Source organism: Vulpes lagopus, chromosome 2, assembly GCF_018345385.1.
Source record: "Vulpes lagopus strain Blue_001 chromosome 2, ASM1834538v1, whole genome shotgun sequence".
Lineage (NCBI taxonomy): Eukaryota > Metazoa > Chordata > Mammalia > Carnivora > Canidae > Vulpes > Vulpes lagopus.
The window spans coordinates 145,056,068-145,068,595 of NC_054825.1; the positions used below are offsets into that span (position 1 = coordinate 145,056,068).

General features: G+C 44.9%; 1 protein-coding gene across 1 annotated transcript in view; it reads right to left on the reverse strand.

Moving 5' to 3' along the window:
• The window catches only part of FAM189A2 (family with sequence similarity 189 member A2), a 63,729-nt gene that overhangs the window by 7,786 nt on the left and 43,415 nt on the right, over window positions 1-12,528 (reverse strand). The window contains exons 4-8 of the mRNA XM_041745480.1: window positions 8,121-8,249; window positions 6,207-6,314; window positions 5,985-6,118; window positions 1,056-1,185; window positions 806-884 (exon numbers count right to left, since the gene is read on the reverse strand). Of these exons, the coding sequence (XP_041601414.1) occupies window positions 806-884; window positions 1,056-1,185; window positions 5,985-6,118; window positions 6,207-6,314; window positions 8,121-8,249 (580 nt within the window). The remainder of the gene's footprint in view (window positions 1-805; window positions 885-1,055; window positions 1,186-5,984; window positions 6,119-6,206; window positions 6,315-8,120; window positions 8,250-12,528) is intronic.

Below are 12,528 nucleotides of genomic sequence, written 5' to 3' on the forward strand. Positions count from 1 at the left end.
ACCATCAAAAATAGCTAGAGCGTTGATCCATTATTTATCACCACTGCCATTTTGTGCTAGTGGACAGTTTTCCAGGTCATTTAAAACCTCTCCAAAGACAGAATGCTGTAATAATGTTCCATTAAATGACAGGGATAACTGTAAACTGACTCTCATTTTTTGAAGCAGGACGAAAAACCAGCATTCACTACCCGTGAAGGCAGCATGGCCTGGACCCGAGGTTATCAATGATGGCACAATCTCACAGCAAATCACCTTACAATAAAAAAAAACCCTTTTTCCCTTTATTTTTAATTTTTATTTATTTATGATAGTCACAGAGAGAGAGAGAGAGAGGCAGAAACATAGGCAGAGGGAGAAGCAGGCTCCATGCACCGGGAGCCCGACGCGGGATTCGATCCTGGGTCTCCAGGATCGCGCCCTGGGCCAAAGCGCTAAACCGCTGCGCCACCCAGGGTTCCCTCCTTTTTCCCTTTAAAATAGCCCATCTTATTTTAACAGGAGAAAGAAGATCTTAGGTGAGAAAACACAGGAAGGCCAAATTAAACTCTGTAATCCATTTCCCAGGTCCCTGAGAAGAGTCTGGTTACTCAGCAAAGATTCTGAGGCTATCTTTATTTCTGCTCACGTTATTATCTCCAAATTGCCAATGGCTGACAGTATTTTTACACCTGGAGAGAAGAATGTAATCTGAACCATTGGCTCCAAGTTATCTGACCTCCAACAATATATCATATAAGTCATTATTTCATGATGTTTTCCTCAAGTGAATCCTGAGTTTGGGCAGCAATCATGTATTTATTACCTTGCATCACTGGCACGCAGATCGGTTCCAAGGGGCTCATGGCACCTTCTGATCCTTCTGGCATATGGAGTGAAGATCCCTACATCACAGGAGAAAAGAGAGTTATTTTTTGATCTTCAACTCATCCCCAACCTGGACTCCACTCAACGTAAAAGCATGCTCAGGACCCAGACTCCCACCTCTCTCTGTAGGCTGTGCTGCTTTTTTTCTAACAGCAGTCAGTAAGCCAAAGAAGAACTATGGCCCGTACCTGTTCCTGGTCTGTCTGGCTCACCACAGCTTCGTAAGGAGGCGGGGGGTCCAGGGGACAGAACACTTCCACACCTTTGATTCGTGCTCCATAGATGTGTGGGAGTGGAATGACATCACTGCCAAGCATCCTAGAAAAGCATCTTGGCATGAGGAAGCACATCCTACAGACTGTGGGTCTGATGGTTCTTGCTTCCTTGTGATGGCCTCTGCCTCCGCAAGGTTACCCACTGACAGTGGGGGAGACCCTTCACCCCTCACGACAGTCTCCTGACCCAGGAGCAGAGGAATAATCCAAGCGGATGGATTATTAATAATCAAAGCCTGCAGTTTCTTAGGCAAGCGAGAATGTATAAAATGCAATGCCATCATTTCTTTTGAATCCACTCTTCTAGTGCACCTGGGTGGCTCAGTGGTTGAGTGTCTGCCTTTGGCTCAGGTTGTGATCCCAAGGTCGTGGAATCAAGTCCCACATCGGACTCCCTGCATGGAGCCTGCCTCTCCCTCTGCCTATGTCTCTGCCTCTGTTTCTCTCTGTGTGTCTCTCATGAATAAATAAATAAAGTCTTTAAAAAAAAATACAGGGAAGACCAGGAAACCTGTACTCAGGCCGTGGAATACCAGAGAATGAAAATAAGAAATACGAGCAAAAGTTTAATGTCTATTCTTGAAATATGAAAAAGGGCATAAGCTGAAGGAGCCAGGTGAAGGATTCTGGGCCAGCCGCATGCAAGGGCTGCTTTTTTCAGAAAGGCGCTCTGTGGATTCACAGTGGTTTCATTTTATTCCTCTGCCCTTTTACAAAAATGCAACCGGCAGAGGAAACAAAGTTGAAAACGATGCGATGTTCTTTTTTTTCCTAAAAGTAAAACCAGTGAGCCCTAGGGACTCCTTCTGTCCTCTCCAGAGGGCTAGTCTTCAATCCCGAATTAGCATAACCCCCTGAGCCATCTCTCCAGCACTCCCAAATCCCTTGGCTTTCCCCTTCAGCCAACTCCCCGTGTTTCTCCACTGCTGTGTTCTCCCCAGGGAAGTGAATACCCCCAGCTTTGCTAGTTCATTTGTTAGCTCTGGTGGTCTCTGATATTCCCCCCCTCAATAGCCACCTGTATGTTCACAGAGAAGAGAGGCTTGCTTGGGGCCAGGAGGTCAGAGGAACCACCTTCCACTTTAGATCTTAAACGACCATGGAATCCCTTTAAGAAGGAACACTGTGGGGGAGAGGAGGGCACATTTTCTCTAAAAGGACCACAAATGAATGGCTTCCTATGGTGGTCACTATAATGACCAAGAAAGCCTCCGTGTTACAGAAGATGCTTCTAGAAAAGAAAAGGAAAGTACCCTCCCTATTAGCCAGTTCTTATTTCACATCTTTCGGGTACACAGGGATCTGTGGGGAGCAGGGAACAGGTGTGCTATGTCCTGGCAGGTTTTTTTCCTGATCCTTTACAGCCCCTCAACCCTAGCTAGGGGGCAGAATCACCTGAGGAGGTCTGCAAACTATGGGAGACCCAGGCCTTGCCTCTAGAAATTCTGCTCCCCGCAGATAAAAAGAGATTTTTCTCTCTTAAAAAATCAGCTAAGCAGCCATGGGACACCACAGGTGAATGAGGAAGGAAGCTGGGCCTCAGAAATAGTAGGAACCCTCCCACCCAGAATCATCCCAGAAAGAGACTCCAGAGCCTGGGCTCTTTCAAGTTCACCCCAAACTCTCCAGGAAACCATCAGCAGTTCATGCTCATGAATACTGAGGATGGACAGGAAACCCAAACAAGTACACACAAAATGTGTTCTGCTGAAGCTGACCACTCAGCTTTGAGAACTCACATGAGGTGGATACAGCAACTAAAACAAACAAAGAGTGGTCTTCCCTTGTGTCCTGGGAAGGTGTTGGGGTTACCGGGCTCTTGGGACACAGGGTACAGAGTCACCCACCCACATAGCTTGGCTCCACTTGAGTTTGGGTTTTGAACTTTGTTAGGAAAAGGAATAAGATTGTTATGTCTACCACCAAGAAATAAATGCCCAGGTTCGGTTTTCCATAATCTTCCGTTTTCTGTAACACGTTATGTCCCCATGGTACAACCAGGTCCACAGTCACAGAATAGGCCAGAGGCTCCAACCAATTTCTGAGGATGGGGGTTGAGGGGAAGGCTCCCCTGGGGTCATGGAGGAGGAGTGTACAGTCCTGGCTGTCCCCACAAATCCAGTCACGAGGCAGAAACCCATCTTTGGACAGAAACCTTCACTGCAATCAGGTTTCTGTTTATGACAGTAATTTGAGAAGTCCTTTCTCAAGGAGGTACCAATGCACGAAGCAGCTGTATTTATAGAAGTTAAATAAATAAACCTCTCTGAGAGGTCATAGTACCTTGCAGGAAGTGGGGAGCTCCCATTGTGGGAAAACTCTTCACATAACCAGTCATGGAAATATTAAAGAAGGCATTCCTTATGATTCTTGCCTGCCTGCTTACAAGAAAGAATCACCAATCAGGGTCAAAGAGCTAGTGTCTATATCCACAAAGAGCTAGTGGATAGGTAAGAACCTAGCAAAGTCAGTCAAATGTAAAAATACCTTTGATACAATATGTATCTAAAGGTAAATAAATGTACCATTTTAACAGAGAAAGTGGCCAGCCATCTGATACTGGGAGAATTTCAGAAAATGAGGCTATTTGCCCACTGGAGATAAGATCTAGGCCTCCAGGCCTAGATATACTTTACACCTAGCAGTGTCTTCTTTCTCACAAGGATGTATTACTTTAACATCCTCCCCCATGTTCCTTCTGGAAAGTTCTGAATGGTAAAGCCCTTGGTGAGAAAGAAGCTTGTCTGGCTTTGGTGAGGGGCAGTCTCAGGACTCAGAGGGACGAATCCAGGGATGCACCCACAGGCCAAAGAGTGGAAATACCCACACTGATCAGCATTACTGTGGAGAAGCCGAGAAGAGAAAGGGAAGAGAGAGGGGAAGGCGGGGGCAGGGCGGCCTGCAGGACACGCTGCCCAACAGCACGACTCCTACACACCCATGAGTCACTTACCCTTTCTGCCACTGCGGGAAATTAAATCTGTCTGTTGCCTCCTCTTAGGTCAACCAAGGGCTCACCTACAATCTCAGAGAGCCAATTAATTCTTCTTGAAGAGGACATTTCTCTTCCCAGCTATGAAGTAGCGGGCTTTTTTTTTTTTTTTTTTTTTTTTTTTTTTTTTTTTTTACTGCCTTCTTATGTGTCCCTCTGCACACAGCCTGAGACCGGGCTAAGGTATGAGCAGGTGTGTCCTTTGGTGCACCAAGAATATGTCTCTCTGGCTCCTGTTAATTCTTGGCTTATTTTCTAATAGACAAGGAAAGTCATCCTAGTCCCCGAAACTTGGAAATTCCAGGACACTGCCCCCTGAACAATAGGGAGGCTGAATTGTGTCCAACCACCCCCCCAACCCTCTCCCCCCACTCCCATACCTCCACATCCCCATTGCCACCCCCACCCAGGAGCCAGCGCCTCCAGCTCTTTGGCCATCTCTAGGTCCCCCTGGGTGAGGTGGAGAGAGCGTGGAGGTGGGGTGTAGCTATGACTCTGAGCCACAAGTCAGGAATATAACCCATGGAAAAGAACGCTAACAGGGTCTGGGTGGTAGCTCCCACTGGTGACCTGTTTCAAGGTCACACGGGGCCACCCTGAGCATTGGCAAGTGGATTCCCAAAAACCCCAAGCCTGGCACCACATGTGTCTGACAACTCTCCATGTATACTCTGGGGATTAAAAGTAGAAATTCTTGGCTCTCTGAATATCAAGCTAAAGACACTAGCCTTTCTTATAGAACCCAGAGATTTTCTTTTGGAAAGTGAAATATAATTTGCTTCTCCTTAACATTCAGCTTAAGATCACTTCCCCCACAAAGCTCTCCGCAGCCCATTCACCATCATGGGTTAGGTGGCCCTCCTCTGTGCACTCAGGATCTCTCTTCTGAGAACTATTTTGATCCTTGCAACACTCATTTGTAATAATCTAGACTGTGAGCATCCTGAGAGGGGAAGGAGGACAGTCTAAGTCACCTGGAATGTCAACAACCCATCACGGTGACTAGTACACAGCAGAGGACTGACTAAATGTTTGTTGAATGAATAAGCAAAGTTTCTTTAGAGAGGTACAATTCTAGAAGTCTATAACTATCAGATGAACACACACAGCATTTCTTTCTGCAGATAGTAATTTCTGAGATTTAGGAAACAAATGATAAATTTTGAGCTAGAATCTGAAAAAGGAAATAAGCCTGATGTCTACTTTTTTCTAGACCAGGGAGAAGTTATGAATAATTAATCCTTTTTTAATGGCTGGGAAGAATGTCATGATTTGGGAACTTGCTGAGGGTGTTATAATGAACATCGATTAGGCCTGAGCGCGTTTCCAGGGCAACAGCAGCTCTCAATCAAGTCACCATACAGGTGGCTGTCTCACTGGGTATCAGTTTTCCTGGGAAGCTAATTGAAAAAGGGTATCCTCAGGTCAGGGTGGGACTTTCTTTGGTTTCATGCAGTTTAGCAGAAAAAAGAGCAGGGTTGGGGAGGTGGGGTAGAGAACCCTGAAAAGGGCACCTGGGTGGCTCAGTGGTTGAGCGTCTGTCTGCCTTTGGTCAGGTTGTGATCCCGGGATCCTGGGATCAAGTCCCACATCAGGCTCCCCACAGGCAGCCTGGTTCTCCCTCTGCCTGAGTCTCTGCCTCTCTCTCTGTGTCTCTCAGGAATAAATTAATGAAATCTTATTTTTTTAAAAAGTTAAAGAAAAAAAAAAGAAAATCCAGAAAAATGACACAATCTGTCTAGACTTTGGGGAGAAGTGGGCTCATGCTGTGAGTCCTGGAAACCTTTCCATCTTCAGAACCAAGGGCACCTCACAGACAGCTTGGGGATGGGAGCTCTTGAGAAGGCTACCTGCGGTTCATCCGGGGTGTGCAGGAGTAAAATGTGGCGAAATAGGAAGGCGGGGGAGCCGGTGGCACAAAGTCATCAGGGTCAGGGAGCCGTCCGTGTTCTTCCACTTCCTCGGCAGAAATTTGGGACTCATCCTAATTAAACAGCACCTCTGTTAGTCAACAGCCTTCGAGACAAAGGCCCAATGGAACACGGTCAAGGTGCCACCTCGTATAGACTTACGATGCAGGATCTTCTGGCTGCAAATATCTGGAGGTAACGAAGGGCAGCTGCCACCAAGCAGACAGTGGTGGTCAGGGCATTCAAGGCACACAGGGCGAAAAGGACTTTCTAGAACAAGGAAACAGGAACACCGCTGAGTACTTCAAAGCTGATGACCAGAAGGCAACAGAAGAACTTTTTAAATAGTAATAATAATAATGTCCCAAGAAGGCAATTTTTATGGGGACATGCAGGCCAAGGACTTTGATGTTTGGCTCATGGTAAGTGCCAGATAATTGCTGGTTATTAATATGACTCTCATGCAGGAAGGTATGCTTCCTCATTTTAAGAGCTTATCTTAGAAGCTTCCTGTCCCAGAAAGCGCCATCATTACAATTTTTCTTTTTTCAGGCATCAGAATATTGTCTGGAAGCATTCCTTCCAGGAGTGTCTCTTCTGAAGTTGGTGTCTCCAATGACACCGATCCCCAGCCTCCCCCTCCTGAAGCCTCCTCCCCACCAGGACTGCGAACTGTTCTATCTTTGGCCACTGATTCTATTTCGGGAGTGACTGGCAGAGCTGCCCCAGGCACCGAACGACGACAGTGCAGGGTGCAGGCCAGCCAGGGCGTAAAGAGGGTGTCTCTTCTCTAAAGCCACGTCTCAAAATAGCAGTCAAGACAATTCCAACAGTTTCTGTTGCTCCTTAGTCCTGGCTCCTTAGTGAGGCTTTCCCCAAGGGGGTCTTGGCTCAGAAAGTTTGGGGGTGACTCAACTACCAGAAATCCAGAAGCCAAAGATAGAAGACTACTTTTACATTCTACACAATTCAGAGAGCTGGCTGCCAAGAGATTTCTCCTTCAAACAAAACACAAACCCAAAACAAAGATCTGAAGAAAGCCTTCAAGCGAGGGATTATCCAAAAGCTAATACCTCAGGGTTCACCAACTGATCTTGTCACTCACTGGGCTAAGGAGCCCTAAGTCAGCACTCAACTTTTATCCAATGCCCTAATAAAGGGTAATTTTGTACTTCTCTGCAACTGGTATCATTTATTTTTAACCCCCCGTTTGTTATAGTGCTACCTATGAAATGAGAGGTAAGGTGCATGAATTGCAGGACTCCCGGGTGGCTCAGTGGTTGAGCATCTGCCTTTGGCTCAGGTCATGATCCTGGGATCGCGTACCCCATCGGGCTTCCCGCAGGGAGCCTGCTTCTCCCTCTCCCTGTTTCTCCCTCTGCCTGTTTCTGCCTCTGTGTGTCTCTCATGAATAAACAAATAAAATCTTTAAAAAAAAAAGTGCATGAATTTCCCTTGGATTTACTAACGGGTATCTCTCCTAAGCCTCTGTGTCCTGGCTCGGCAGCACCCAACAGCCCTGGGGAATCACTGAAGCAAACAAAGGAGCAGCAGAACAAGGACAAATGGGCATGCAGTTTAAAGGTTTTGCTCAGAGCAAGGTTGCCCGGCTGGCTTAGCCAGTAGAGCATGCAACTCTTAATCTCAGGGTTGTGAGTTCAAGTCTTATGTGGGTATGAAGCCAACTTTAAAAAACAAAGTGAAGGTTTTGCTAAAAGCTGCATCATATATGTGTAGCTACACTGTGTGTGTGTGTGTGTGAATATACATGTATATAAAAATATTTACACACACATGCATATGTATATACTTAGACTCCTTTACATTTTTTGCTATCTTATAATTCTTGAACACAAAGAAAGCCATCCGTTCGTCATTTAGGAGGACACACAGTAATCTGTGCTTCCTCCTGAAGTCATTCTGTCTCTGGGTCACCAATGACGGTTAGCTCCTATCTGCTTTCAGCAGCCCACTTGTTTGAACGAGGTAACCAAGTGGGAATATTTCCACTAACTTTCCCTTCTTTGAGGGCTCTAGCATGTAGTTACTGACAGGGGTGGAATCCATTCGAAGTACCTTAAGTAGAAGGTGAACAGCACTACAAGGCTGGACGGGAAAGAGTTTCAAGGCATTTTCTTTGTCTGTGCATTTGGCTGGTTGAAATTCTTCACAACAGAAGCAAATCTTGCCTTCACCCAGGTCCACCTTAGGGGGGAAAAGGCAGAACCAGAACTTAATTATGAAGAATAAATACACAGGATATACATTGGAGCATCCACCATACAGGATGAGATACAGCAGGATTCCATGCCGGGTGGTGTCTGTATCTGCCAGGATCGGCTCAGGTGTGCTGTTATAACAACAAGGTTATTTCTAGAATCTGCTAAGGCCTGCTGCAGGTCAGCCGGGAGCTCTGCTCATCATAGTTCATGAAGGACCCAGGTTGATGAAGCACCTACCGGCTCAGGATTGATGGACCATGGTGCCAGAGAGGTGGAGAGCATGTGATAAAATGCACACTGGAGCTTAAAGTGGGCTTGCCAGATAAAGTATAAGACACCTGGTAAATTTGAGTCCAGATAAATAACATCATTTTTTAGTATAATCGTGTCCTAAATTATTGCATGAGATATGTTTTGTAGTAAAACAACAACAACAAAACAATTAGCTGTTTATTTGAAATTCAGATTTAATTGGATGCCTTGTGTTTTTACTTATTAAATCTCATAACTCTAGCTTAAATCTTTAAGTGTCTGCTTTCAGCTCAGGTCATGATCCTGGGGTTCTGGGATCAAGCCCTGCATCAGGCTTCCTGCTCAGCGGGTGCCTGCTTCTCCCTCTCCCTCTGCAGTTCCCCCTGCTCTCTTTCTCTCTCTCTCTCAAATAAATAAAATACTCTAATCAATCAATCTTCCTCTTGAAAGTGACACTCATCATTTTAGATCACATTTCATTGCCAAAGCTAATCTTATGGCCCTACCTAACTCCAAGAGGACAAGGAAGTTCAAGCTGCCATATGTCTCTGAGAACCCCAGGGTGTACCTAGCAAACAGTAGCCCTAAACCATGCAGGCTTAAAGAGATTTCTCAGCTGACATCTCCAATGTGATTTGAAGTGATAACATCGGTGATGAGTAATCTCGTATTTGTACTGAAATGTTTTTGCAAACTTTTGGCCACTTTTCAAAGTTTCCTTTGAATCAAGGTATGAAAACAGGCAATACCTGGTCTTGGCTAATTAAGACCCATAATGTGGGAGCAGAGGTTCATTTTTATTTGCTCTGCCTCTTGAGCTATTGGAGTTGGCTATTCAAACTTTTGGCTAAAGAAAAAAAAAAACCCCATGCCTCTTTCATCCTTGTTAAATTAATTAGGCAGCTTTGACGTCACTAGTTGCAAAATTCTTCAGGAATCTTTTAAGAATAACTGAACATCTACAATGTTTGAGTTACTTAAGCAAAAAAGAGTCTTTTTTTCTTATTGAATTAAGATTTTTACCTTCTAACCAAACCTACCCTCTACTTACCCTCTAGTAACAAGCTTATGGTATTTTTCCAAATCTGGAGAAAACATAGTTCCTTGTAATAGAAGTTGATTAGGAAGCAAAGGGAAAAATTTCTACTAAAGAGGACACTTTTTTTTTTCCTTTGGTTTGGTTTTCTCTTTTTCTGGATGTGAAACTTACATACACACACACAAAAAATCACATACACAAGTCTTAAGCACACCATTTGCAGAATTTTAAGCAACGCATACCCCTGTGCACCCCAAGCCCTTATGAACATACAGAACACAGTGTCACCACAGAAAAGTCCATCATGCCCTTCCCCATCAATCCCTGCCCCTACCCCTCTTACAGGCAAATGCTGTTTTGATTTTTTTCCACATGGATTTGTTTTGCCTCTTCCAAAACTCCATGGATCCTATAATATTTTGTACTCTGTGTCCCTAAACCACACTGAAAGGGATGCATTATGATATCAAACACCAATGCCTAGATTTTGATATTAATTCTGCCTCTGATACAAAGAATCACAACAACCAGAGTTACCTCGAGGGACTCCATCTCTATCCATTCATTTCCACTTGGTTTCTGTCCTTTCCTGGTTTGCCCACAGAGACCCTTATCTCAACAGTGTCCCCACACCTAGTTCCACAATCCAACCCCCAGACACATGCAAAAGCAAAAAGCTATCTGTGTTTGACTTTTTCTTCCATCATCTCACATTTTTTTGAAGGTACATCCTGCTGCTAATATCTACACTAGATTTTTACCTTCTAAGGGGAAAACTACTGTGGCCATTCAGGCAGGATTTCTCTAGGCAGGGTCTGGGCAGGAGGGATCTTACTTCCTCTCGGGGATCACTGCCTTTCTCTTAGCCCCTCTTCCATTAATTACTAAGAGTCCTTACACCGGGCTAAATTCAGCCAGCGTTACTCCCAATGGGCTTCTTCCTTTAAAGTCCAGCTGAGAATGTAATAGTAAGACAACTATTTAGTAGTTACAGATAAGCAGCCATAGAGTTGCTACAGTTGGCTCATGTACACAAGACCCTTGCCCTCCCAAACACCAACCATGCTCACTTTTCTCAACACCATGCAGCACTGGTTTCTATTTCTTGTACCTAGGTAAGCTTCCAAACCTTACCTAATGATTCTGCTTCCCCCCAGGTAATACTCTGTGTCATCTTACAAGGTACTCCCCATCCCACTGGAGTCCACTCTTGGTCCAAGGCCTTCCATGGAGGGAAAAAACAGGCCTGTGTGGGCTGCACACACAGCAGCAGCATTGTTTATGCATAGCCAGACTTCAATGTATATGGAATCCTTGGCTCTCCAGAACTTCTGGGGAAGTGGTGGGGGAGGGGGGCAGGGGAGGCCATGGTGAGCTGGTCCGGATGGAACAATTTTCCAGATGGGTGAAGGTTAATCTCTTTACACAAGGCTTTTGGAAAGTTTTATCATTATCCAAATAAAAATGAATATTTGGCTGAGCCCAGCTCACACAGCAGCCCTGAGGCTCTGTACAAAATGGTGCCAGGCAGTGGGGCATTTATATTTCTTGTTCTTTCTGCTCCTGACCCTTCGCCTCCCTTCTTAATCCAGGCTCTGCCCCAATGTTTCTGCAAAGCTATTCCAACTTCTCTTCGATCTCGTTAACCATCCACAGACAACCCTGTACAAGGCTCTACATGAAAACCATCCACCCTTCAACCTTGATACTATTTCCTGATACCACTAGACCCTCCCCTCCCTCTCCTTATCACCACTATTGTGGTTCTCCACTCTGACTGCTCATTAGAATCTTCAAGGAAGGGACGCCTGGGTGGCTCAGTGGTGGAAGTCTGCCTTTGCTTCAGGGGGTGATCCCGGGGTCCTGGGATCGAGTGCCACGTCAGGCTCTCTGCAGGGAGTCTGCTTCTCCCTCTGCCTCTCTCTCTGTACCTCTCATTAATAAGTAAAATCATAAAAAAGAAAAAGAAACTTGAAGCTTTTTAAAAACAAGGACACCATCTCTGGCGACAAGGGAACTATAACGATGAGCTCTCACACTGGCCCCATCAGAATGACAAATGTCAGGGAGGAAATGCTTGCTGCTGGAGGAGCATCACCAGTACCAATGTAAGTTGAACCCTTTAATAAGGGAACTGGCCATATATTTTAAATTAAAAATGCTTATTCCCCACCCACATTGGGAAACTGGTTAGCAGTTTCTTATAAAGGTAGACAGACATACATTTACCACATGACCAAGCAAACACCACACCCGCTTATTTACTCAAGAGAAATGATAATGGGCCCACAAGAAAAACCACAACCATACAAAAATGTTTACTAGGGTTCTGTTCATAATACCCCCGAACTGGAAACAATGGAAATGTCCATCAACAGGAGAGTGGATTAAACAGTGATATTTTTATGCAATGAAATACTGATGTGAAAAAAAAAAAGCAAGCAACTGATACAACATAAAATTATACATGAATCTCAAAAATGTTATCCTGACCAAAATAAGACAGAGACAAAAAGGTACATACTCTTTGACTCCATTTGGGTGAAATCCAAGGACGGGCAAAACTAATGGTGTAGATCTTGTTTGGGGTGTACACATGAGTGTATACATTTATCAGGATGAAGGTATACATTAGTCAAAACTCAGTGAACTGCACACTTAAGATCTGTGCATTTCATCGTAAATTTTAGCACCATTTTTAAAAATGCTCAACCACTGAGCCACCCAGGTGCTCCCTGTTGCTCTTTCTTAACACTCCTTTACAAAGTTTTCTGATTTTGTCAGTTTTCCGATTTTGCTTAATAACCTTACATGATGGGATCCCAGGCTCACAGCCTTTTCTGGTTTTTAAGGTTCTCTGAAATTCCCCCTTGTCTTGCCCACTCCTGGAGGCAGCTCATGCTCCCTATCATTGCTTCAAAGCCTGCCTGGCATCGCCCTACTTTTATACTTTTAACAACACCATCTCTCC